This window comes from Cnephaeus nilssonii (genome assembly GCF_951640355.1).
Source record: "Cnephaeus nilssonii genome assembly, chromosome: X".
Taxonomy (NCBI): Eukaryota; Metazoa; Chordata; class Mammalia; order Chiroptera; family Vespertilionidae; genus Cnephaeus; species Cnephaeus nilssonii.
In genome coordinates this window covers 5,022,768-5,050,291 of record NC_137071.1, presented here as the reverse complement: position 1 = coordinate 5,050,291, position 27,524 = coordinate 5,022,768, and the positions used below count along the sequence as shown (strand labels likewise).

General features: G+C 42.6%; 1 protein-coding gene across 5 annotated transcripts in view; it reads right to left on the bottom strand.

Moving 5' to 3' along the window:
- CA5B (carbonic anhydrase 5B) overlaps positions 1-26,978 on the bottom strand; it is a 34,406-nt gene extending 7,428 nt beyond the window's left edge. The window contains exons 1-5 of one of the 5 annotated variants that reach the window (XM_079765215.1): positions 26,230-26,260; positions 24,977-25,125; positions 16,515-16,701; positions 7,738-7,935; positions 660-778 (exon numbers count right to left, since the gene is read on the bottom strand). In XM_079765215.1, the coding sequence (XP_079621341.1) occupies positions 660-778; positions 7,738-7,935; positions 16,515-16,656 (459 nt within the window). In that variant the 5' untranslated portion in view covers positions 16,657-16,701; positions 24,977-25,125; positions 26,230-26,260. Of the gene's footprint in view, positions 1-659; positions 779-7,737; positions 7,936-16,514; positions 16,702-24,976; positions 25,126-25,787; positions 25,899-26,229; positions 26,317-26,779 lie in introns of those variants that run through there. The other 4 variants (XM_079765214.1, XM_079765216.1, XM_079765217.1 and 1 more) reach the window with 4 other exon arrangements.
- Between the last annotated feature and the right edge of the window lie 546 nt (positions 26,979-27,524).

Genomic DNA, 27,524 nt, shown 5'->3' with positions numbered 1-27,524 from the left:
AGATAGGAGTTTAAGACACATTTCTTTGAGTGAGAACCAGTTAAAATATGTTTCTTTTAAAGCTAACACAAAACTAAATTAGGGGGGGAAATTGTTAGAAGAAATTCTATGTGCTTATGTGCTCCCTCTATTTCACTACAAATTATTCCTCATCCATCATTCATGAATGTTTCATTACCCAGCCTCCCAAGTAAGACCCTCAAGGTCATGCTTACCTTCCTTTCCTCTCCTCTCCTTTCCTAAAGAGGACCCCGCCTCAAGTGCTCTGTTGCTCTTAGGTTAGAAATGCTTGTTAAATCTCACTCTTTATGTCTATTTCTTCATTTAGGTTCCCACCATTTCTCACTTGGATTAATTAGATGTGGTGGTCCTGCATTGTTGCCTAGGTTTTTACTTTAGCCTATGATTTGAACTTATCGTAGAATTCTGAAAGAAGTCCATTTTGTAATCTTAAGGTTGATTTAAGCTATATTATTTGAGATGAGGGCAGTTATCATTTTACATGTAATGGGAATAATCTAATATGCCCCTGAGAGAGCTATTTAGATTTATAGGAATCACCTGATTCTTCCTGATAATTTCTTCAAACTAGAAACTAGATACTCCGAACTATCCCCACTCCTCCGCAGTTGTCACTATTCCCGAGCTTCTCAACATACCTCTGCCGGGTAACATTTGCTGTCCACAGTATGCTCGGAGCCCCAGGCATCGATGGCTCCCCAGTGAAAATGGAACTGCTTCAATCGATAGTTATCTTCCAGGGGTCCCCCCTTGATCACTGAAATGACACATCCAACAATTTTAGGGCACAGTTTTCTCACACCGTGGAAGATGGAGGGAAAGGCCAAATCTGTGGGTGAAACTTCTGTATGAACTGTCCTAAGTGGAACACGCTGTGTTGTATACAAGTGTTTATAAACTTAATTTCCATGCAGTTAATGCATGTCTAAGGGGGAGATCTGCACTCTGAATGACACCGAGACTTAACTACAATCCAAGCTATATACAATTGTTAAAGGTCAATTCTTGACTTATTTTTTTATATTCTACATTTACTGTGCCCATTTTTTTGTGGGTACAGTAAAATGTATATTTCTCTTAGCATATATATCCAACCCAATCTCATAAAACTGAAATATGGGGACAAAAGATATTCTATTTATTTTTTATGCACGGATACTTGGCTTTTCAATTTTTGTAGATATCCTCCCCTTTCATTGAAATAGAATAGGAAATTTGCAAGTTAAAAATCATCACCCATCTCCCTTTGGACAGAGTGAACAATGTGAATCATCCACACACTGCACCACTAGGTTCACCGTGTTGGATAAATACCTTTTGTTTAGAATAATGTTTTCTGAAACTCATGAAATCAATACATTACAGTATACGCAAAATATTTGGATGTGAGTTTTTCTAGTCACCCTTCCTCAGTTTTTGGGTGGTGCTAATTTTCTTCTTTTGCTTGAATTTGCTAAATCATTTTATTTCCTCATTTCTTCCATCTAATCAAACCTTGGTGATACCTGTTCATGGTTAAACTAATACAACAACATGAAAACCATCCATCTCATCTATCATAATGATCTTTAGCATTTATTGCATCATTTGTTGAATTTTATATACACAAATGTTTGAGTACAGTGATCCCAAGGACCAAATACATTAGATATGTCATACAATGGTCTTCTATGTATTGTACTGGCTTTTGAAAATATTTTACCTAACTTTCTCTTTAAAAATAAGAAGTTTTGTAAGAAATGAGCAAAGACACCTATGACTTCTTTGGGTGCAGGGAAGTTGAAGAGAATAATACCACATGATTCACTAAATGAATAGGAAGATGGTACTAAAGTGTACTGATATAAAAATAAAACGTCTCCTCAAAATTCTTATTTTTCTGTGCCAGCTCCATATTGTGAGCATGACTTTGGCAAATAATTAACCTAATCTGTTTAATTCAATTGACGTTCTGGTCCCAAGTTTAGTGACCAGGGCAGAGGAGACCGCAAGCTTTTCTCTCCTATCCCCAGAAACACACTGGCAAAATTTCCTGCACACTTACGGTGTGTGTCTTCTCCAAAGACAATGAGCAAGGCAGAGAGATGTCACCAATGGGTGGCTTCAAGGGAGCAGGGCAGAACTGGTCTTCAGTTGTGTTTGGATTCACCCACATAATACTAAAGACATTTTTACATTCGTTGCCAACATTTAAATCTGGATGATTTCACATAAAAATCCACGCTTTCAACTTAACTTGAAAATGAGACGTCCTGACCATGTTGGGCACATGCTTCCACTGGTGACAGTAGGCTGGACAGGAGAAATGGTCGCCCCCTTTAGATGGTCCCACCAGTTCTGTCTCCCCACCACACTGTAGCTCCTTAAAGGCAAAACCATCCCCTCTTCCTCTTTCTATTATGAGCACCTGGCACAGTGCCTGACACTTAGGAGATCCTCAGTGAAAACAGGAACTAAAAAAAAATAGACTGTAAAGTGTTTGTTAGTTGAAACATCACTGGTAACCTCAACAAGAGCAAGGAAAATGGTAAAGTCGGGCAGGACAGATGCGTGGATGAGAAGGGCAAGTACAGTTGGCAAGAAATGGGGCAGAAAATGGACACAGAAGTTAGTGAATTAGCAGAGCAGTCATAATATATATCAATTATATACTTATTTATTTGAGGTTGTTGATATTTCATTCTTTCTGTGCTCTGAGAAGAGATTAAACATGTAAAAATTAGATAGGAAATATAAAACACCTAGCATAGTGTCGGGTAAGCAGCCTATGTAATGTTCACTCCCTTCTTTTGCTTTTTAGAAAATTTATCTTTATTGTTTAAAGTATTACAGATGTACCCTCCCCCCCCATTGACCCTCTCTACCCCGCCCCTCCCAGGACTACCATACTATTGTCTGTATCCATTGGGTTATACATATATGTATAAAAGTTCTTTGGTTAATCTCTTCCTGCCCCTTCCTCCCCAAAGTAGAGGTGAGGAAGCTAACAGAGAAAGGGATGGTGAAGGAGAAGATAATACACAAGCCCCATACAAATAAAAGGAAATACAGAATGGGCATGAAACTTTTTGGGGTGATGGAAATGGTCTAAAATGGGATTGTAATAATGGCTGCACCACTCTGTAAATTTACTAAAAACTACTATTTTGTTTTTCCAAAAAAAGTAGATGTAGGACCAAAAATACGGAAGGAGAACTTAGATTCATTGGTGATGCTCCTAAAAGTGTCAAGTAAGTGAAGCCAAACAGGGCAGGAAGCATCCTTAGGAGAACAACAGAACTCAACTCTTTCTCTTTAATGCCTGATATTGCTGATGAGAGTAATTTCAGTGAAGGTGATAATTTATAGGAATCATTTACAGGACTCAGCCTAGATATAATTCAGTGCCTTTTCCCGCAATATTTTGCATCCCTCATATGCACTCATTAAAATCAATAACTGTGTTCTATTCAGGGGAGCCAAACAAAACAATATTCAGCAGAGGGCAGTGGTATGAAATGTTCACAATTTTTCTCTTACCCTTTTAATTTCTGTAAGGCTGATATGATATCCCCTCTTTCATTCCTGAGTTTAGTAATTTGAGTCTTCTCTTATTTTTCCCCATTGTTCTACCTAGCCAAACATTTGTCAATTTTGTTGAACTTTCCAAAAAACCAACTTCTGATTTCACTGATTTCTGCTCTTTCTTATGACCTTCTTTCGGTTGGCTTTAGGTTTAGTTTGCTGTTCTCTTTCTAGTTTCTTAAGGTAGAAGAGTAGGTTATTAATTTGAGAAATTTCTTCTCCAATACAGGCATTTTCATTTATAAATTTCTCTCTAAGCACTGCTTTTGCTGCATCCCCTAAGGTTTGGTATATTTTGTTTTTGTCACATACCTTCCCCAGCTTGTTCCCTTGCACACTTTATCCTCATTTCTTTGTAAAGCACACTGTAGCAGCATTTCCTACTTTTTTTTCTGGGACATTTATAGACATTAGTATTTATTAGATCCTTTATTTTCTAGAATTAGAGTTGTTTCACGCCTTCCTTCCTTTCTAGGATGTCTTTGCTTTCTTTTAATTTTCTTTATTTTTTATGTTCATTCATTCTTTCTTCCTCTTTGAATGTTATTGATTATTTGGAAACAGCATGGAGAAATAGCAGTGAAGAATAAGCAGGAGATAGGAGGTAGTCACTGAAATGTGGAAAAAGAGATAGAGTTAGGTACTTATTAAAGATTAATGATATCTGAAAGAAAATAATTATTAAAGCACAATGAAAAGGAGTTACCTATTTTAGTCCTTCCTGAAAAAAACAACCTCCTTATAAACTTCCTTGCATTTTGTAAAAAGTGTGTGAAACTGACTCACCTAGGGAAGGTAAGATTAAGGAATGATTCAGTTTGCTGTGTTGGTATGTATCTAGAGAGCTATTATGAGGAAAACTTTTTTTTTGCATATAAGATTGCCCATGCAAATAGGTGGATGAAAATTCTTGGGACTATTGTTCAAATGAGAAAAGCATGACTGAAAAATAAAACAAAAAGCCCAGCCAGTGTGGCTCAGGGGTTGAGCGTTGGTCCTTGAACTAGGAGGTCAAGGTTTGATTCCCAGTCAGGGCACATGCCCAGGTTGCAGGCTCCATCCCCAGTAGGGGGCATGCAGAAGGCAGCTGATCCATGATTTTCTCTCATCATTGATGTTTCTAACTCTCTCCCTCTCCCTTCCGCTCTCTGAAATCAACAAAAACATATTTTTAAAAATAAAATAAAAAACTATTTGCCTTGAACAATCTTGGGATTGACTCACTCAAGAAACCCATTAAACAACTTCCTAAGGATTTTAGCTCAATAAAGCAATAAAATATTGGCAATAGTCCCTAAACTATCAAAGTTATTAGAAGGTTGATCACTATTTAGAATCCTCATGTTACCATTGCAACTGGCTAGTTTATTAATATTAATACTAGGAAAGGAGCAAGGGGAAGGGCAGACATTATAAGCATGGTCATCTGGGCAGCTTCACCAGGAAGCTGCAACTTTACTCTTCCCAGGGAACCACCATTCCATTCCCTGAAAATCACTGGAAGAAAGGGTCCAACAAAGGGGAAGGGTGCATGCGAGTCAAGTCAGGGTGATGTAGGGAAGGTGCTTGCCTGTCAGTCTAATCTGGGAACAAATACAATAGGCTAGGGGTGGATCCACTGCAAGCCTGAAAAATCTTGGAAGGGTAAAATTCCCCAAAGAATTCTCTCTTGTTCCTCTTGCCACTTGCACTCCTGTTTCCCACTTGTACTACTGTTTCTCATTTGCTCCATGACCCGTATGGGTCATGTGCCTCCAGAGTCATGTGGCCCTAGAAGCTGCATGGCCCATGGCTATGTGCCCCCACATGCAATGGACCACAGCTTGGAACACAAACTAAGGTAGCCAGTTGCTGGACTGGACTGTGCAAATATGGAGCAGAAACTCTAGGTAATGGTTTTGATCTTAGCCCTGCTGAAGATAAAATAGGACTTTTTCCATGGCAAGACAGAGGGAGGTGGGACCTTGAAAAGAAAGCCCCTTAATATTACCTCATCAATAAAGCTTTCTGCAATACCTCATCCTCCCATGGGAGCCTCAGGAAATTCTTACTCTTGCAGCATCCCAAGAAGCCCACTTCCACCAATGACAGATGGGGACATGGAGAGCACCCCACCAATAACAGAAGAAAAGAAGGTTGCTAAGGACCAGCTGGAGCTGACACTAATTAATTGAGGGGATTGCTATGCATCCAGAGTGAACATATGAGAGCTGGTGTTCTGTGGACTGGGTCTGTCCATTACTCTATCTCTGGCAGGAGTAATGGTAGAGCTCTAAGGCAAGATGGTTATCTGAAACACAGGACTTTAGCTTCCTGTTTTGAGGATTTCTGGAATCCTTATATAAAATATATTATAGTCCTCCAGTTGAGGTGGGGGCATACTCTAGGGTTTAAAAAACGTAAGAAGGAAGACACTGATGAATCTGGAGAAAAGGAAGAAGTGGGTTGAGGCCAGGAATGCTGTTAAACATCCTATAATAGGCAGGACAGCATTCATGAAGAGTTATCCAATTACAAGCATTGCCAAATGTAATTAAGATATTTAGGGTTTGGGGATCATGTAATATCATGGAGCAGAAATAAAAAAAAATGGGGTACAACATAGAGACACCTAAGCCCTTAAGGATAGGCTAGAATACTTTCTGAATCACAGCAAAGAAGTATGTCAGAGGGAAGAGAACGAGAGAGAGATGAACCCCATTGCAGGATCAGTCAGTTTGCAGTTGGTCAGAGGGCCATGTCTAGGTATCAGAGCATCACTAGAAAAATGCAAGGAAACCCAAGATACGGTTGAGAATCCTCGAGCCAGGATAAACACAGGAGTGAACACTGTATTTATGTTTTAAGTTACGCTTTTACTTCATTTATGAACTTTCACAGACTCATTTCTTCATATTCAGAAAAGGAAATTAATTTACTTTAAATCAGGATTTCTCTATCTCAGCTCTATTGATATTTGAAGCTGGATAACTCTTCATGAATGCTGCCCTGCCTATTATAAGATGTCTAGCAGCATTCCTGGCCTCGACCCACTAGATGTCAGTCACACCACCACCCTCCAGTTGTGACGACAAATGCCTACAGGCATTGCCAAATGTCCCCAGTCCCTGGGAAAAAATAGGTGGCAAAATTGCCACAGGTTGATAACCTCTCTTTAAAAAGACACACTATTTCAAATAATAATTATTTCAATGTAATTAGGACTATTTGATACCATCAAATTTGGCTTGGAAAGGAAAAGAAAAAAGAAACCTGTATAGAATTCATCACACTCTAAAGTTTCAGGTAAACTTCAAAATCATTCAGATTAATTTATATCTGACTAAGAGAAAAAAAAGATTCAAAAGCAATATAATGTTTTAATTTTAAAATCTGTTAAAATTGTGTTTCTTGCCTGGCCGGTGTGGCTTAGTGGTTGAGAGCTGACCCATGAACCAAGAGGTCACCGGTTCAATTTCTGGTCAGGGCCCAGGCCCAGGTTGCGGGCTCAATCCTAGTAGGGGGCATGCAGGAGGCAGCTGATTGATGTGTCTCTCTCATTGATGTTTCTATCTCTCTCTCCTTCTCTCTTTTCCTCTCTCTCTAAAAAAAAAAAAATCAACAAAAACACATTAAAAATAAAAAATAAAAGTGTGTTTCTTTTAGGTAACATTACTTAACTAACAAAATTAACAGAATGTGAGTTTCCATTTTTCTAATATACTACTAGCTTTAGCTAGTTGTTAAGACTAAAACCTCATGCACACATGAATATTCTTTTCACCATTTCAAAGGCATTGAAATCTGATCAGTTAAATCTAATTAAACAGTGTTACTATTTAACATAAAAGTGTCTTGTAAAGTCAGCAAGTAGAGAAAATTAGTACATATTCATAAACCCTACAAAATAAATTTTGGACACAGTTTTTAATTTCACACCCTACCTTCTATATGAATTATAAATCTATACTTAGAAATATGCTTATTTAGTAATAAAAATACTACCTATACTAGAAGAAAATATGCATAAAAACTTACATTGAAAAAGTAAGTCCAATGTGTCCCATCATTGCTAACAAAAGAGGTCGTGCTTCCATGGAGACTGTGATATAGCCTGTGCTCATATGAAACTGTGCCTTTAACTCCAGATGACACTACCAGTCTGGCTCTCACCTGATTTATCTGTAGAATCTTCAAATTCCACAAGGAAAGAGTATCCGTTATTCCAGAGGTGTAGGCAGGTGGCCGGGTCATAAGAGATGGTGAGCGGCTTTAAGTCAGGATCGTAGACACTATCCCTCCACCGGATGTTGATGGGCGACTGGCGCTCGCCCCCCGGGACCAGGTCCATTCTTTCCCAGAGTGGGTGTACTAGGAGAAAGCACATCGGGACTGCCATCAGGATGTCCCTTATCTGGGATCACACATCAGGCGGTTCTATTTGTGGAGATCCTGTTGAGGCTAATGGAAACGAGAAGTCTCAGGACTTAGCCGCTTAGGGGCTTCATGGACTGACGAAAGCAGAGGACATGGACATGGGCAGGTCAGAGAGCCCTTTGCATAGGAGCAGCCTCTGATGTCTTGTCAAACTGCAGCCTCTCAGTCCACCTTCGAATTTCACTTAAACGAAGTGCAACATAGTCTTATGATAACAGGAAAAATGCATGGAGATTAGAATGGATAATTTCCTGGGCTCCACCTGCTAAACTAAGTTTTGTTTTTTTGAGGGATATGCCCATTTTACTTGTATTTTTTAATTTTTATTGAGTTTATTGGGGTGACATTGATTAACAAAATTATACAGGTTTCAGGTGTACAGTTTTATAGTACATTATCTGTATATTGTATTATGTATTCACTACCCAAAGTCAAGTCTCCTTTCGTCACTGTCACCATTTTCATCCCCCCTTTACCCTCTTCTACCCCCCCCCCCCCCACACACACACACCTCTTTCCCTCTGGTAATTGCCATATTGTTGTCTATGTCTATGAGTTTTTTTTGGTGTGTGTTTTTCCTTACAAAATAGAAACAGGCTCATAGATACAGAGAACAGACTGCTAAACTAGTTTTAAACACAGGAACATAACCAAGGGACTTGTGTGCATGCATATGAGCCTAATCAATGGACACAGACAACAGGGGGGTGGGGCATAAGTGGGGGGTGAGGGGTAATGGGGGAATAAGGACACATATGTAAAATATATATATATATATATATATATATGAACATATTAATGAAATTTTCAATAATGCACATATTCAACCAAGTAAATGGGGAAAGAGGAGAAATAATTTTTGGAAAGCAAATGTTCAGTCAACCATTAAGGTTTTAATTGGTTGGCTAGTAGAAATGACCTGCATGCATCCTATAATTTTGCTTGCTGTTTTGAAGATTTCTGGATTCCTTACACACAATATAATATTGTAGGCTTCCAGTTGACATTAGAGCACACTCTAGGGTTTTGGAAAAATTAAGAAAGATACTGATGATTGTGAGAAGATAAGGAGTAATTTCTTCTTAGTTTGAGACATATAAAATGTTCAGGGTTTAGGGGCCCTGTTGATGGAGAGCAGAGTGAGTCACCCCAATATCTCTTTGGCACAAGAATTATTTTAGGCTGAATTTTTAAAGAAACAACTGACACATGAGAAGGTCTGAAAATGCAGTAGAAGTTATCCTCTTATAAGAAACATTTATATTTGTAAGGGAATCTCCATTTATAAGGGTGTCTCCCTCTCTGTACCAGGAAGAAGACTAAATCTGTAGACTCTCATCAATGGAGAAGGCACTGACTTAAATCTATATAACATTACTCTTGTCTACTGTGCTTTTCCTGATAACCTCCCATACTAGAGCCCTGCCCCCAAATCTTTTGTCTTTAGCTGAAGACTGTATTTAAGGTGGTGGCTTGGGCCTTTTGGGGGAGATATTCAGTTTTCTTGAATCTCTCCCATGTATACAGGTGCTATCCATGTTATTAAACTTTTGTTTGTTTTTTCTCCTGTTAATCTGTCTTTTATTATTGGAGGGGGTTGGGTCTCAGTCAGAACCTAGAAGGATAGAGTAAAAATTATTGTTCCTACCCTACACTGTCATATCATTCAGAAGAAAGGAAAATGGGGGAAATAGAGATACTTAAGGCCTTAAGGACAGACTCAAATACTTCTTGAATCACAGCAGAGAAGTATGTCAGACCAAAGAGAACCAGAGAGAGGTAAATCCCATTGGAGGAATTATATGGTCCTATTTAAGTGTGTATGCTAACTTCACCTCTTATGTAAGCAAGATTTGAAGATTACGAAGCCATTATGCAAAACCTGGGTAGAATATTACCATTGCTAAGTTTCCTGGAGTTCTGTTTATAATATTAAGTGTACAGATACATTTTATTCCACATGGGCACTGATAACATCACTGATGCTGATTTTTCTACCAAAAATTCAAGAACCAGGTCTTGTAATTGCACAGGAACTTCATTTCTTTAATATGACTTCCCCCCTTAATTCAAGCTAGCTTTGTCCAGTCAATAGCAGCGCGGCATACTGCATGTCCACTCCCTTAATCACAAAGCCCTTAGGACATCAGGTTCTGGATAGCATCATAAGGTCTTACGAACAAAACCTCAGGTCTGTTGATCAAGGGAACAGTTTCAAACTGAAGATAACATCTTGGCCTCAGTTGTGTGTCAGTCCCAGGCCCATGAAAGCATAACATCTTTACCCTCATAAAACTGGACAGAATGACACCACAGCTGACATCAGGACTTGATACAATAACCACTACTTCCTATTCTGGCCCCAAATTATCAGTAGAGCCCATGACCTCAACTCGCTTAGTCACAATGATTAATAATTGTTTCCGTATATAATCTGCCCTCATACAGGCCATTGGGGAGCTAGGTCGTTGAGCATTAGCTCACTTGTGTCTCCAAACTTGGTGCCATTTTCTTAAATAAACGTTTACTTTCTTTGCTGCAAACTCCTGCTCGTGTTTTATTGGGCTTTGATGTGTCTAGGCAAATGAACCCCTTTAGTTTGGAACAGTCTTTGTGGCAAGTCCCTGATAAATCTCCACAGGCTTCCTGATAACACAGACAGACCTTTTGAGACATCCATGCATGATGGATTGAACCCATGTATATGATTTGGGGTGTTATAGTTCTCTGCCCTTTAGAAGCACCATAGGTAGGTAAAACCAAGACCAACAGGAAATCATTACTAATGACCCTCTGCTATGAATGAGTCTAAGGATTTGACAAGGCAGCTGCTATACAGTCAAATATCCTTGTGCATGGCAGGGTCCCTGACACTCTTCATTAAAAAAACAACAACAAACAAAAACAAAAAAACAGACATTTGCCTCTGATTTACTCTTACAAAGAAAACATTCTTCTTTCTGAGGTAGCTGCCCAAAGCTGGAAGTGCAAGATCTTAACCTTGTCTTTTTGGGCAAAAGTACCCCAGCAGTACAGACATAAAGCTCTCCTGGCAGTTTCTAGGTCAGTAGTTCTCAAAAGAGTGATTCTACCCCCAGGGAATATTTGTCAGTGTCTAGAGACATTTTTCATTGTTGTAACTGGAGGAGGGTGCTACTGACATCTAGTGGGTGGAGGCCTAGGATGCAGCTAAACATCACACAATGCATAGATTATTCCACCCTGGATTTCAACAACGCCAAAGTAGAGAAATCTTGGTGTAGAGCTAAAAGCAAAGACAAACTCAAAGTATTCTTCTTCTTCTTTCTATTTTTTCATATAATGCAGTACTCTCACTTGTAGAGAGGTCTGAAATCAATGTTTTGGGTTTCTCCGTTAATATAAAAAGAACTTGTGAAAAACAAGAACTTTCTGTTTCAGGAATCTAAGATGGAAAATGTATATGAATTGGTATAATATACTCATATTATAATTGGATTAGAATGCAAATTCCTTGCAGGTAGGAGCCATATCTTCCTCCTTTTTTGTTGTCTTGTAGTGCCTTATCTGATAAATGCCTTTTAATTTTAGTATTGAACTGCTATTGTTGGAATAAACAACTGCATTTGATTGTGTGATGTTTTTAAACTTCTAGAAATACCTCTGAGATATTCAGACTTGTGGCTGGGGACTTGAGAATTCACACTTATTGTGTATCAGTTTTATGTGATTTAAAATCTGTTCATGACAAAAATTAAAGTTGTTTTTAAGAGTGAAATTGTTTTGATTTAAGAATTAAGTTGTTTCGATATGAGTGATGTAAACTGAGTCAGGATATTATCTCATTTGTTCTCTCAGCTCAGCTGCTGAGGGGCACTACAGGGGCTTATCCATAACAGTATATGAAGAGACAACTACAGCAAGGGGACATCTATAATAATAAAAGTGTAATATGCTAATTAGACCGGATAGCTGAATGTCCTTCCAGATGACCTTCTGGATGAAGCCGGGGCTGCGAGGGCCAAGGCAAGCCATGGCGGCTGCGAGGGCCGAGCCCCTTGCACGAATTTCGTGCATCGGGCCTCTAGTTTAGACTATGAATACCCAGAGTTTGTGAGGACTACTGAGAGTGTTTGATCTGGGCAATGTGATCTGTTGGGTTGTTTCAGGGAGTTACTCAGCTTTCTTGGGTCTCTCCTATGTATACAGGAGGTATCCATGTTATTTTTTTTAGAAAATATGTTTTTTAATATTTTTTCTTCTCTTTGCATTTATAACATAATTTACTTCAATCACAGAATACATTTTTCCCCAATGCCACAAACTGTGTCACAAATGAAGCTGGTGCTGCTGCTTATCAAAATGTACAAGACAATTGATGTTTTTTATAAATCCACATTTATGTTAACTTGTTCCTTAAACTCCCTGCCCCCCCTTTTGGCCTGGTATCCATATTATTAAAATTCTGTTTGTTTTCCTTTGATTAGTCTCTCTTTTATTGGGCTGGGGGCAATAATTCAGAAGGGTAGAATGAAAATAATTTGTCCTCCCCTACACATACAAGTGTTATTATGTGCTTCCCCTGCTGCTCTGCAAATCAGAACCCAGCTGGCTTTCAATCAGTTGTGGGATGAAGGAATATAATCCTATCTAATAATAGAGTAATATGCAAATTAGGCGTCACTCCGTGACAAAATGGCGGCCCCCATACCCACAAGATGGCAGCGCCCAGTCCCCTCAGCCCCGCTGCTGGAGTGTCTGGCCTGTCCCACCAGCAAACAGAGCACTGAGAGCAGGGCATGGTTGCTTCTTTAGTGCTGCGGCAGCGGGAAGCCGCCAGGCCCTGCACACACAGAGCCGGCGGAGGAGCAGGGCATGGAGTCTTCCCGATGGTCGCCGAGGCGATCGGGAAGACTCCAGTGCCAGCAGAGCAGGGCATGGCGGCTTCCTGATCTCAGCAGCCAGGAAGCCGCCAGGCCCTGCAAAGCCGGGCATGGCGGCTTCCTTAGTGGGGCGGTGGCAGGGAAGTCCCAGACATGGCAGACAGAGCCCAGACAGCAGGGCTTGGGGGCTTCCTTAGTGGGCAGTGGTGGTGGGAACACCCCCAGGCCCTGCAGACAGAGCCTGGACAACAGGGCATGGGGGCTTCTTTAGTGTGTCCGTGTCTGGGAAGCCCCCAGGCTGGGCAGACAGAGCACACTGCAGGACATTGGGGCTTCCTTCACATGGCACATGGCGGCAGCAGGCAGAGAGCGACAGCAGGGCATGGGGACTTCATCTCCATGGCTGCAGGGAAACCTCCAGGCCCCGCAGAGAGCAGAGAACCATGGGGAGTGGGCCTAAGCCATCAGTAGGATATCCTCTGAGAGCTCCTGAATTGTAGAGGGTGCAGGTTGGGCTGAGGGACCCCCGCGCACGAATTTCGTGCACCGGGCCTCTAGTAAAGAACATAACTGGGGATGTCTCATTCTTTTTTATCTATATTTCATACTAGAGGCCCAGTGCATGAAATTCATGCACAGGTAGGGTCCCTAAGCCTAGCCGGCGATCAGGGCCTATCGGGTCCTTCCAGCTGCCAGCCAGGGCCTTCCTTCTGGCTGCCGGCTGGGACCTCCCTTCCCCGGCTGTCAGCTGCCAGACAGCGCCTTCCTTCGTTCCGCGTCGCCCCTGGTGATCAGTGCATGTTATAACGAGCGATCGGTCTCCCAGTCAAACTCCCACAGGGACAATTTGCATATTAGGCTTATATATATATATAGGTTATCCTACTGACCACATTATTTTTTCTTTAAGAATATTTTAGGTTTACCTCTTTCTTGCCTCACCCATGACCACCAGCCTAGTTCCAGTCTCTATAGCCCAGACTTCATACCATGCTCTTGGTTGCTTTGCCTCCTCTCTCACTCTCCTCTACTCCATCTTCCCAAACTCCAGTCTTGACATTTTCTCCAACCACTCTGACCTTTCCTTCTGCTGAACTCACACTGCATTCACCCTCACACCATTTAGTACCTAACCATGTCTCATGCAATGTGCCTTTACTTTATCTGCTCAAGGGGCCTGTGTCAACTCTAAGCCGTAGGGCCTGAATCCTGTACTTTTGCTACAGGCCCAGGGCTGAACTTGGTACCAGGCACAATGGAGGCACTTAATGCTTACCTTACTGATAGAGAAAACCAAACAAGTTGACACCAAGGCTCTCTAGCCTTACCTCTCACCCATAGTCTCTTCAACCAGGCAAGCAGGTGTACCCAGAACACCTCCTGCATTCACATGATCACAACTGCCTGGTTTTTTCTCATCTGTGAAAATCCTACTGGCTCTCAAGGTCAGTTCAAACCCCCCTCCCCCGACAGCTGCACATTACATTAAGCATCCTCTCATCTACTGTTACTCCTAGGCAACTGCTCTCTGTACCTGCACGGTCTAACATGGTACCCACACATCCAGTGTGACTAGTTGAAATTGAAATGTGCTATAAATGTAAAACACTGAGGGGCCGTGAAGACTTATATTGTTTGCAAATATATTTCAAACAAAAGCAAAATATTTCATTTATAATCCTTATATTCATCTTACTTTGAAGTGATAATATTTTGGATATATTACATTAAATAAAATATATTAGTAATATTTATTTCACCTATATACTATAATTCATCTATATTTTCTATATTAGTAGAATTACAAAAATGAACAAAATTTACCTCCCCCAGTTTTATTGAGATGCAGTTGACATACTATTTGTTCATTTTTAAGTGTGATTATTAGAAAAGATGGAATTGTCTACATAGCTCATTTTTGTGGTTCACTTTATTTAACTACTAGATACCATTAGGGACTTATACTTTTCAACTTTCTGTTAAAAAAGTAAAACTTCATTACCTAGATAAATATTTTTTTCCACTTTAAGCCTCAAAGTGCCAGTGTTGAGAATAAGCCAGTCTGGGTAGGATGTGGGCCTGGTGGTAGGAAGCCACACCCAGCAACCAGAAATGTATTATAACACTGGGCAGTTCATTTTAATGAGAACACAGTCAATGTGAGAGGAAATAAAATATGCTCTCAATAAAAATATATTTATGGAGCAGTTTCAAGTCCTTGGCTTTAGCTAGATTATCATTCCTAATTTACAAGCATTCCTTTCTTACCTATGCTTTTATTATGTGCAAATAGGATCAAAAGAGACTAAACCCAAAGAGAAAAAAATAGAGAAACCTTGACCTAGAAGCAAGCCAATATTTGAAAACTCTGAGTCAACGCCTTTAAACTAATGGAAAATATGAAAAACACCTCTTCAATTATATATTTATCCATTTAATCTCTCTACAAACTCAAACTCATCTCTCCACAGATACAAAGCTTATCCTCTCCTATCATTTCTTAACCAGAGGCAATTTTGCCCCTTAGAACTCATTTGGTAATGTGTGCAGACATTTTTGGTTGTTGCAACTGGTCAGGGATATTGCAGTCATCTAGTGGGTAGAGGCCAGGGATGCCATCCAATATCTGACAGTGCACAGGACAACCCCTGACAACACAGAATGACCACCCCCATGTCAGTGGTGCTGCAGTGGAGAATCCCTGCCCCATAGAGAGGTAGATGGTAACTGGTCTTTTGGCAGGGGGATTAGATGTGAGAGGTTTCAGCAGAGACCATCTGCTGCCTCATTGGATCTGCTATGTTTACAGAAGAACATACATTCAACAAGCTGGTCAGCTAGAAGCAACCACAATGCGTAACTCAGGAAAGAATATTCCAGGGTGTGATGCTACTGTTTTGAACTGCTGGCAAGCATTAACATGCATCTTCTAGAATGTACAGATCCACAGAAATCATTCGCAGTCTGTGAGCCAACCTTAATAAAAAAAAAACAAAAAAACCAAACAGTAGCTGCCCTAGCCAGTTTGGCTCAGTGGATAGAGTGTCAGCCTGCAGACTGAAGGGTCCTGGGTTCGATTCCAATCAAGGGCACATGTCCAGGTTACGGCTCAATCCCCAGTATGGGGCGTGCAGAAGGCAGCCCATCAATGATTCTCTCTCATCATTGATGTTTCTATCTCTCTCTCCCTCTTCCTTCCTCCCTGAAATCAATAAAAATATATATTTTTAAAAAGACAATTGCTAACAAGAAACAATAAAGAACAGGTTTCAAAATATTTGAACTGGGATCTCGCCCTTGTCCCATTTCTGTAGGACATCATTTTAACATGTTCAAACTGATCAAGAAAAGGACTTTCTAAACCTTACTGCAGTAATCATTTTGCAATATACATGTGTATCAAATTACCATGTGGCACATCTTAGACTTACACGTGTTATGTGTCAATTATATCTCAGTAAAGCTGGGGCAAAAAGAACTTTCCACATTCCTTTTAGAGGACAGATAGAGAAACAAGTAATTAATTCTCAAAGTTCTTAAGGCATATAAACCCACTCTGGAATGCCACTGACATCCCATCCACAAATCTTTAACATGCATGACTGTTATGAAACAAGCATCCTGCTCTCCTTAAGGTAGCAGGGTACTCACAGGCTCGGTTCCGGGTTTTGTAAGTGCAGGTGTAGAGGCTACAGGGCCTCACTGGTGTGGATCTCAGAATTTGGCATCTTCTCCACAGCAATTTGCATAAAGAGGCTTGAAGAATGACCCGCAGGCTACTCATCACCACCATCTTTGGCTTGAAGTCTTGGGCAGTTTGCAAGGAACTTGCGGGAACCTAATAACCCAGAGGCAGGAGGACAGAGGAGGAAAAGCTGTAAATAGTCAAGATCGAGGACCATATGGAATCCCTTAAGTAAGATGGCAACATCCAGACTATCACTACACACGATGGGGTGAGAGAGGCCCAAACTTAGAGTCAACAGGATCTGGATGACTAAGTCAGGCACCCTGCCTTTCCTTAGAGATTGGCAAATATTAGAGGTCCAGAGAAACTATCCTCTTTAACCACAAGAATGAATAGACTGTTTACAGTAGAGTTCTTAAAATTGAAAAAGATACTTCCTGAAACCCAAATTGTCTAGCATGATAGCTATATATATAAAAGCCTAATGTGCAAATTGTTTGACCGGGAGTTTGACCAGGAGTTTGACCACTTGCTATGACGTGCGCTGACCATCAGGGGGTGGCGCAGAACATGGCAGGTGTCGGTGGGTGACGTGGTGGGATGGTGGAGCAGGTGAGCGGGCGTTGCCAGACCAAGGTGGGTGTGAGCAGGGGCCTAATGGCCCCACCGATTGCCCTGCAGACAGTGACCAACAGCCAGGGGCAGAGCCTCCACCCAGCTCCCAGGCATTGAGGGAGCCAGGCGGCGGGGGGGGGGGGGCTTCCCCCCCACCCCCAATCTATCGCCCCACAGGTGGGATGGTGGAGCAGGTGAGGGGGTGGCGCCAGGCCACAGCAGGGTGCCAGGCGGGGCTGCGGGGCTGCAAGGCTAGGGGCGCAAGCTGTGGCTTAGTGCCTGGGGGTGCAAGCTGGGGTCCAATCCCCACAGGCTACCCTGAGGGACCCCACCCATGCACGAATTCATGCAAGGGGCCTCTACTTTATATATAAGAAGTAACCAAAGATGAAGGCTCCCTCCAGGCAAGCTAAATTTTTTAAAAATTAGTCTGCATCTGGATTGCTTAAAAACAACAATCCAAGATACATCCTGCCAAAATAGTCAGGGGTGGTTTTGAAATCCAAGCTTAAATATATCCAGTGACTGCCAATTTTAGGTGTAGCACTATTTTCCTTGGTTAATTGGAAAATGCAGAAGATTAATCCTGAACTAACCTACAAGTAGATTCAATTTGAGTATTCACTTATGACTGCACTGATGACCTCCCTACCTCTCACATGTTCATAGTTGAGAGTCTCAGAAGACTATGCTTCCCAAGGCATTCACTACAGTGTTCTGAAATTATGGTAATGTTAACTTTGAATGTTTCTTCCCCACTCCCCACCCAATATTGCCTCATCCATTTTTCCTGAAACTTCTATCCCTGGACCAAGTAAGCAAACAAGGTCAAAAATGGGGAAAAAAAATGTTCCTTGATTATATATTCACTCCACTATAGAATTTAAAGTGTTTAGAGTGATTACTTGAGATGCATTCAGACAACTATTCAGACACCATTTGAGCAACAATGAGTACAGTTTGGCTGCACAGCTGAGTGTTCTAGCCCTGCTGACCTCTCAACCTCATGTCTAGTTCACACTCCTGTCTGCACAGCAGCCACATGGACTTTGGTTTTTCCAACTCCTGATGCTCCCTCTAGTCTCAGGGTTTATGTAGATGCTCCTCCTTCCATAGACCACTCTCACTCCCCCTGTGGCTCGTTAACTCCTATCCACCCTTTAATGACCACATGCACCATCACCTCCTAAAAGCCTCCCTTGACTGTGGCCTCTCTTGATGAGCCCAGGGCCCTTTTGTTCTTGGTCACAGTTGAATTAAATACCTCACCAGGAATGTAATTTATGACTATTTCTACAGTATCTAAGCCCCGTGGTGGTAGAGACTATTTATATCTCTGTCACAGGTGCATCTCTTAGGGACACAGTGTCTGGCACATGATGGCTACCTGATGATCTGAAGAGGGAAAGACCTTGATCCTAATTTCAAGAACTGAGAACAGTGAAGTGACTGCTAGTATGTTCCCAGTATGAAGGGATTTTTCCTTTTCCTACATGTCACCATCACCCATTTGCAGGTTTATTTATACACTTTGAAATGTATAAATAAATGTATTTATATACATTTATGAAAACACTTTAGAATGTTTAAGAGGAGGGTCTCATATCCCTTCCTATAAGATACGAAGGACCCCCAAAGTTCTGCCTGATCTGTAAGAGGAACCTATTGAACCCAACCTGGTGTCACAGAGATGGGAGTTCTGCCAGTAACCATTTTCATTGAAACATTTATTATCATTTCCTTTGCCCCAGGCACCATGTTGGGGGCTGGGATGCAAAGAGGAACAAGACATGAACTCTAGCTTCCAGATGTGTAATGTCTCCTCCTAGAAGCTTCTTGAAATGCACATCCCATGGGAAGGAAAATACACACCAATTCAGTTCTCAGCAGGTGTTAGTGCTCCTCAGATTCTGCCCTCAGCCTATTGGAGGCCTCTAAACATTTTGGCAATGCCAGGGGAGGGCAGCTGCCAAAAGGCACAAAAAAGAGAAGCCACTAAAAACACATATCACTTACAGACTTGAATTTTATCGTTCACAGTCTTTCCAAGAAGAGTGTAAGATTTTTAAAAAAGCACATTAGGATCCCCAGGGATGCAGAGAAAGGAGGCACCTGTCCTGATTTCACCGTCCCCTCTCTTCATGTACCTCACTGCTGTTAACTGGCTGTGAACTAGCTCTTCTACCCTTGACTCCACCAGATCTGAGCTAGAGGGGAGAAGGCTAAACCCATGGGAACCGTGAGGTGTGTCCAGTGAAGGCATAGGGCAGTTACTTCCTATTACTACCCTGAAAGGAACAACTGAGGACTCAAAGCAGAATTCTTATTAACTAGAGGCCTGGTGCACAAAATTCGTGCACGCGGGTGTGTGTCCCTCAGCCCAGCCTGCACCCTCTCCAATCTGGGACCCTCAAAGGATGTCCAACTGCCTGTTTAGGCCGGATCCCGGTAGGATCACCCCTAACTGGCCTCCCTGCAGGCCTGGTCCTTCCCAGCTGCCCTCCCCTGCTGGCTGATTGCCCACAACTGCCCTCCCTTGCAGGCCTGGTCCCTCTCAACTGCCCTCCCCTGCTGGCCATCTTGTGGCGGCCATCTTGTGTCCACATGGGGGCAGCCATCTTTGACCACATGGGGGCAGCCATCTTGTGTGTTGGAGTGATGGTCAATCTGCATATTACTCTTTTAGTAGATAGGATTAGCTATTAGTGCATGTGCCTGGACAAATATTGTATGTGCTGTGTGCTGTTGTCCTTAACACTTTGCCAATGATCACACTGATCTCAGGGAGCAGAAATGCATGACACCACATGGAAGGGGACTGGCAGGAAGTTCTTCAAACCCACAGAGGCTCCGCACCTGCAGTTCTGACTTTCTACCTGGGGTCTTTAGGGCTGTGACACCTGAAGTATGTCTTCACTGACAAAAGAAGTTGGAAATTCTCAAACCAAATTAGAATCACTTTTGTTCATAGTAGCTTTATGTGTGTTTGTATATATACATTTTTGGAGGCAGCAGATGTGTCAAAATGTACCTTATTTCTGTTTTTCTTTCTATCCCTGAATTGAAGCAGTAATGAGTGACTATCTCATTCAAAGCATTGTGCTGGGTAATGATGAAAAAGTCATGTTTTTTTTCACCATTCCCACAAGCTTGCAATCTACAAGGAAAAGCTATTTAAACAAACAACGTTTGTGGGATTTTTTTAGTTATCTTTTTATTGTAGTGAAATATACATAATATTGATCATTTTCACTTTTTTGTGGCATTAAATACATTTACAATGTTGTGTACCCATCACAAGTATCTATACCCCAAAATTTTTCATCACCCCCTGTATAAACTCTACCCATTAAAAGATAACTCCTCATTCCTCATGATGCCCCAAACCCCGGTAACTTCTTTTCTACTTTCCATCTCTATGTATTTGCCTATTCTACATACTTCATATAAGTGGAATTATACAATATGTTTCCTCTGAGTATGGTTTATTTTACTTAACATAATTAAACAAATACTTCTTAATCAAGTTAGATATGAAGACAGCCCTGACTTAATTCAATGAGAACAAAGGGCAGAGGCTCTAAATTTCAGGATGGGGTAACATCTTAAACGTGTGTCATAGGAGAGAGATTATTTTAATAAGAGGCACAAAGACAGAGAGATGGATGGGGTAATGTCAGCAATGATGAGGATATTGTGGGGGAGGCAGGGGTACCTAGGAACCAAGGCCAAAGAGGACAATTGAAGTTGAAATAGGTAGAATCTTGGGCTTATTTCGTAATCAATCCCAGTGTTGTGGGGAGGTGGGAAAACATGTGGAAAAGGACTTCTTTCTTGCTTATAATCTAGATTAAAAAAAAATACAGTAAATTCCGGGAACACAATGCCAACTGCAAGGTATACTCAACAGAAGGGACTTGCTGGTCTGCCCTTCAAAGAGAATGTTGTGATAAGACAAGGTCAGCAGCATGCCTGACCACCAAGGGAGTTGTAAAGATGAGTGGGCGTGCCCTTGGCCCTGCACAAGGGGCCATGTGAGGGTCTGAGACCTGTTACCGAGGCGCCCAGAGAAGTCTGGATAACTGATCCTTGGTTTAGCTCCAGAGCCATCAGGAAAGCCCTTAGGGCAAGTCTGAGTTGGCGCCACAGGCCAGAACAGTACTGCCTTGGGGACTGCTCTGCATTCTGCAATCATGCCATCTGTGCACAATGCCAAGGCTGGCACCTGATGACACCTCACCCAGAGGAAGTGTCTCTTGCCTACTTCCAGACTGGCTCTCGAGGACTAGGAGGACACAAGAGCTCCAGAGGCCTGACGTCAACCTCACCTTCTCGTTCCTCCTCCACAAAGCCCACCCAATAGTGGGCTGCATGTAATGGTCTGGAAGTCTGAACTTCTGTTTGTCTCCTAGGAATACTGTTGATCTCACTGCAGGGGACACTGACTCTGAAGTCGACGACCTTGTGTTTTTTTATAAAACCAAAATGTTGTTTTTTGGTAAATGAAGCCAAATGTATCTGAACTTCCCATAATCTCAAGTCTGCTATGGATATTTGTTAAGGTATTGGCCAAGCAGATGCCCAGGAGACACAGTGGAAGGTAGGGAAGGATGGGGATTTGAGAGTAATTCAGAGGATATAAATTTCCAAGAGACTGGAAGACTTTCAAATATTATTCCATGTGTACAGGAGGAAGCCCTGATGGTTTCTGATGACTGTGGGCACAGTGCAGGATGGATGGGAGTGGGCAAAGAGTGGAGCCAGGAAAGTCAGTGACGAGATGATTCCTCCAACCATCCTTCCTTCAATTCCACCACTCTTTGTTTCCCCATCACTCTTTTATTCCTTCATTCATCAAGATGTCAATCAAACATATTAAATGCCAGACACTGTTCTAGGATCAACAGGGTAATAAAACAAAGTCTCTACCCTTGTGGAACTTATATTCTAGCAGGGGGAGACAGACAATAAACAGCAATGATATAACAGATTCAGTGAAAAGTACAGCAGGGTTAGGTGAATTTGGAGTGCCACTGGGAAGGCGGTGTCCGATTTTTAAATCAATTGCTCAGGGGAGGGCTTATTGAGAAGGTGAAATTGAGCAAAGGATTGAAGGAGGTAAAGGAATTTATTATATGGGTATCAGGGTGAAGGGTATTCTAGACAAAGGAAATTGCTTGTGCAAAGACCCTGAGGTGGGAGTGTGTCTGGCACATACAAGGGATGGTAAAGAGGCCAATAGGACAGGAGTGAACCAGCAAGAGGATAGGAGATGAGGTTCAGAGGTAATGGATGCCAGATCAAGTAATGTCTAGGCCACTATAAAGGTTCTTTCTCCATCTCAGGTTTCTCAACCTTGGCGTTGTTGACATTTTTTACCAGATAACTCTTTTTTTGTTGGGGTGGGGGGCATCCTGTGCATAGTACGATATTTAGCAGCCTGTCTGGTCTCTACCTACTAGATGCCAGTGGCACTCTCCCTCCAACTGTGACAATCAAAACTGTCTCCAGACATTGCAGATGTTCCTTGGAGAAGGGGGATCAGCTCTGATTGGGAACTACTGCTCTAAGAGAAATGGGGTTATGATGAAGTTTCTGGAGCAGAGGAGGGACTTAATCTGATTTATATTTCTAAAAGATCATTAAGGGTACTCTATTGGAAATCAAGTGGGATGTGAGGCAGGAAAGGATCAGGGAAATCATTCAGATAATCCAGGGGTTAGATCTAAGGATGTTGCAGTGGAGGTAGTGAGAGGTGGTTGGGTCTTAGCTACAACTTGGAAATACAGCTTGTAAAATGTGCAAGAGAGGAGTCAAGGATGACTGGATGATTCTTGGCCTAAACAACTGGAAGGATGGAGTTGCCATGAACTGAGATGAGGACAATATTGTGTCGAACAGGTTTTGGGTGGGAATTTAGTAGCTCAGAATTGGGAATGTGAAGTTTAAAATGAAATTCCAGTGATCCAAGTGGGGAATAAAAAATACTGAACTTGATAGTGGCAGTAGAGTGGAACAAGGCACTTTGCATTAAGAGATCACCATTTTGGTTAAACATAAAACAATAGGATTTGCACTCAACTGGAGTAGAGAAAAGGGAAGAAGCTGAAGAAGGCTTCATGGTTTTAGAGCTAGATGATGCTGGTGGTAGAATGAGGATGGATCCCTGACAGAGAAACAGAACTTGGCACAAGGTGTAGGTGAGAAGGCAAAGATGACCCTCTTCATCCAATTATACATTGGATTTGAGGTCCAGGGTACAGATGAGAGGAAAGGTCTAGGAGAGCTGGCAAAGCAGCTCTGGTCCTCAGGAGAGGCTATGAGGCTAGAGAGAAGGTACACCCTCTCCCCACCCCACCCCCAAGAGTAACAGGTATACAGAGGGAGACTGAAAAAAATGAAGTGATTAAGGAGGCCAAGGGATGGAGAAGGAACAGTTAAAGGCAATCAAGGAAGCAACAGAGCATGGAAAGTCAGAGGTAAAGAGGATTCCATGAAAATCCAAATAAACAGAAACTCAGTTTAGCTAATGCTGGGCTCCAATACCTGTAACAATAGTTGAGATTATTTATACTCAAGCCTAACACCAATCCCATATGTTACATTAAAAGTTATAGAGGTGGTTATTTAAACTTACCCAGGATCTCATAAAACCCAAGCTCGTGAAACCACAAATAATGTCTAATTATCAAACATAATACATAACAATGAACTACTTCCATACATTACTGGCTTTCACAGAAAATTTGTCCTTACTTAAGTTTGTCCTTAAAGATGGGACAGTTAACATAAAAATAAAAGGTCAAAGTGAGAGGCAACAAGTGTTTAAGATTCTATAGAAGAGCTATTCAGGAAGCACTGATTCAGGTAGAAACCCAAATTATGTTCTGATTAGGAGGTGAAGGCAAGGGATTTTTATGAGAAAGGAAAGGGGAATAAATGCAGCGATAGAAGGAATTTCTCTGAGTGTTAATAAGCAAAGGAAGAAATTTCTATAGATGCAGGTAGGCTAACATATGATACTAATTTTAAAGAATGTCTTTCATTTTCAGTCATGTAGTCATATCTACTTTCCTATTAGCTTTGCAAACAGTTGTTTGGGATACAATGCCATAGGCTTATTTGCTCAGTTTTAACAATCCAAAGGTTTCAGGAGTAAGACATGCAACGCACCTTTGGGATGACAGCTCCGACTCCATTTTGAAGTGACTCCGTCCCCATTAATTTTTTACAAGCCCAGGAGGGCTAAGTTTTCTGTACTATAGTACTATGTGATCACTAATTATTTATGCATGTCTTGAATTTTACTAACAGGTCCCTTATCTGCTGTCTTGCAGACTTAGAATCTCGTGAAAAAAATAAAGATACTGAAAGCCTTGAAAGAATCATTCATAAATCATGTATTTATTAAATGACAAATAGATTGAACTCTGCCTGATTAAGACATTTATATGTATGCCAAACAGACAGCAATAAAGTCCTACTAAAGGTAATGATTACATTGAAAAAAAGTTCCTTGATTCCTATCATATTGACCCTTAATTTTCTCACCTCTTGATTTAGAAAGGAAGCCAGCTTGCAATTCTCTGAATTTAAATGAGAGGTTACGTTTCAATGTCTTGACTGAGAAAGCTCAGCTTCCTCCTCTCACCCACTTCTTTTCTGAGAGTATGCTTCTAATCTGGGGGTTGCCAAAGGTTTCAAAATACATTCCCAGTGACTGCTTACTGTGCTGCAACAAACTATGCAAGTGTGGCCTGTCCTCCTCCCATCAGATTTCCCAAATATTCATGTTCACTCATTCACTCACAATTCAGCCAGTCTTTACTGCATTCCCACTGCGAACCTTCACTGCCTCTCCCCTGGCTCCAGAGAGGTGGGTGCGGGCACAGAGAGTCGTGTCCTCGCTGCTCTTGGTCTTTTGGTGAATTTCAGTCCTGGTACTGATGTCAAAATTACCTGAGTAAAGGAGGACAGCCCTCCATAGCTGAAAGGTTTCCCGTTTCCAACATATCCAAGAACTGCCGGCTCTGAGGGATGTGCAAGGGCAAATCAGGGGTAGGGTCCCAGGTAGCTTTCCTCGCCAGAGAAATCTGGCTGCTCCTTTACTGACTAGATTATCAGTAAAGGAAGTAGGGGAAGCAGAAAACAATGTGGTTTTCAGTAGCTGGGAGAGAACGTGTTCCATCCAAATTAAGGTGTACACATTAACTTCTTGAACCTCTCAAACTTTCCCAGTTAAAATATATGGGAGGGGAGGGCAATGACATGAATATTAATGAGTTGCCACCAGCCTCCAGGCAGTAGCATTTAACACTGGGTTGCACAAAGACTCACAGCCATCAACATTTGTACTTCCGAGGTTCTCCTCCTATTCTGGGGCAAGGCACGAAACAAAAAGGCCAGAAGGACTCGGGGAAAGCAGGAGACTGAGATTTGTCCCCGAGACGCAGCTGTGATGCTGATCCCCTGCGTTGGGGTTGGGGTTGGGGGTGGCTGTGACTCCATCCACAGACCCTGGCAAAGCCAGGGGAGGGAAGAAATACAGTGCTGACCCAAGTTAGTCCCAGCTGGCCGCGCCTCGGCCGGTGGCACCACAAGCTCAGATGTGTAGTCCTTACCTGTGTCCAGCTCTTTCACAGCAGTTTCTCGAGTTAGTCACATCCAACCGGCCCTGGCCGCACTCCCTCCCAAGGAGCTGTCCTCACACTCCCCACAGATTCCCTGGGGCGGCTGTTTTCCCGGCAAGTGCAAGTAACCGTAAAGGAAGTGCAGCCTTTTGGCTGGTGACTCCCATAGAAGAGGGATGCACGGGGGGGCGGGCGGTGGAGACGGGGAGGGTAATGCCCCCCCAGCCTAACCAGTCCTCCGCGCTCCGCGGTGACCCCAGCAATACGCGCAAACAGCTCTCCTGGTTCCAAGACCAGGCGGGGCAGTGCTGGGGTTTGTGAGGAAGGTCCAGCCCTCCCCGAGTGGGCCAGCCCCCGCTGTAGCCACCCCCACACACACTCCCCCCCCCCCGCCCCCCCCGAGCCCCAGCTCCACTCGGCCACCGGCCCTTACCTGAGCGTTTTCCCCAGAGCATGAACCTTACTTAGTCCTGGGACCGCAGCTGGCAAACTTAGCCATCATAGCCACACCCCCTCGTCGGGTTCCAGGGCAATAGCCACGCCCCTCGCCCCTAAGCCACGCCTCACATGACTCCACCTCCCAGTCCTTACTTGCCGCCCTGGCCACGCCACTCCAGACGGCGCCCCTCTCAGCCTTCCGGCCCTGCCACCCGCCTCCAGCCACAGTCACGCCCCCCTCCCCGGGTCACGCCCCTGAGCTCCGCCCGGGCCCGCCCCTCCACCTTGGTCACGCCCCTGCGCCCCCCCCCCTTGGCCCCCCCTCCTCCCGTGCGGAACTTTGTCGCAGGAATTGGATGTCGCGTGGGCGGCCCCCCAACTTGTCTCTAGAGAAACCCTCCGGCCGGAGAACTGAGCGCTGGCGTCCTTTTGTCGGGTGAAGTCAGACTTAAGAGCCTAGTCTAAGAAATGATTTTCCTCCGGTTTTCCCCATTTCCAAACATCCGTAGGAAACACTGAGGGCAGGTGGCTCAGGAGGGACCCACCGACACTGAGCAGATGGTGCAGGCACGTTCCTTCCAGCTAGTTTTCATGTCCACGTGCTCTGAACTTGAACTGTGAACCGGTGTTCCTTCTAGTCCCTTAGGCAGATGAGTGGAGTTAAACGGAACTCCTGTATTCTTGATGTCTCCTCCAGATGAACTTTCCTAGGCATCCAGTGAGCTCCTGCTCTCTAGGGCCTGTCGAGACACCACACAGACTGAAACTGGTTGCAGCCCTGCGTGCGCTCACAGATGACTGCGCTTTCCTTTCTCTGTCCATTTACAACTCTGGGTCCACAAGAATAATGTGACCAGGTTATAACCAGCTTTTCTACCCCTGTACGGAAATCTGATTCATCCACTTAAATCCTATCACTGAATACATGCTCCCCTGACAAATAAGATGAGCCTCAAGGGGCTTACGGTCTGAAGTTGTCCCAACTTGGGTTTAGGCGTGACAATTATGACAAGAACATTAGAGAAGATGTGGCAAGGGGTTGACAAGTGAGAAAGGATTTGGTAATCACAGGTCTTCTTGAATTGATTAGGTGGAACGCTTTTGGGTAGCAAACAAAAACCCACTTTTATAGGACTTACTACATTTCTTTAAGTAATAAATTCTCAATAAATCTTCATTGAATATTTGCCTTTTTCACATGTGGAGAAAGATATATCCCCCTTGGCAGTAAGATTTGCTACTTTTATTTCTTCATATATCAACAATAAAACTTTTATGATAGCATATTTA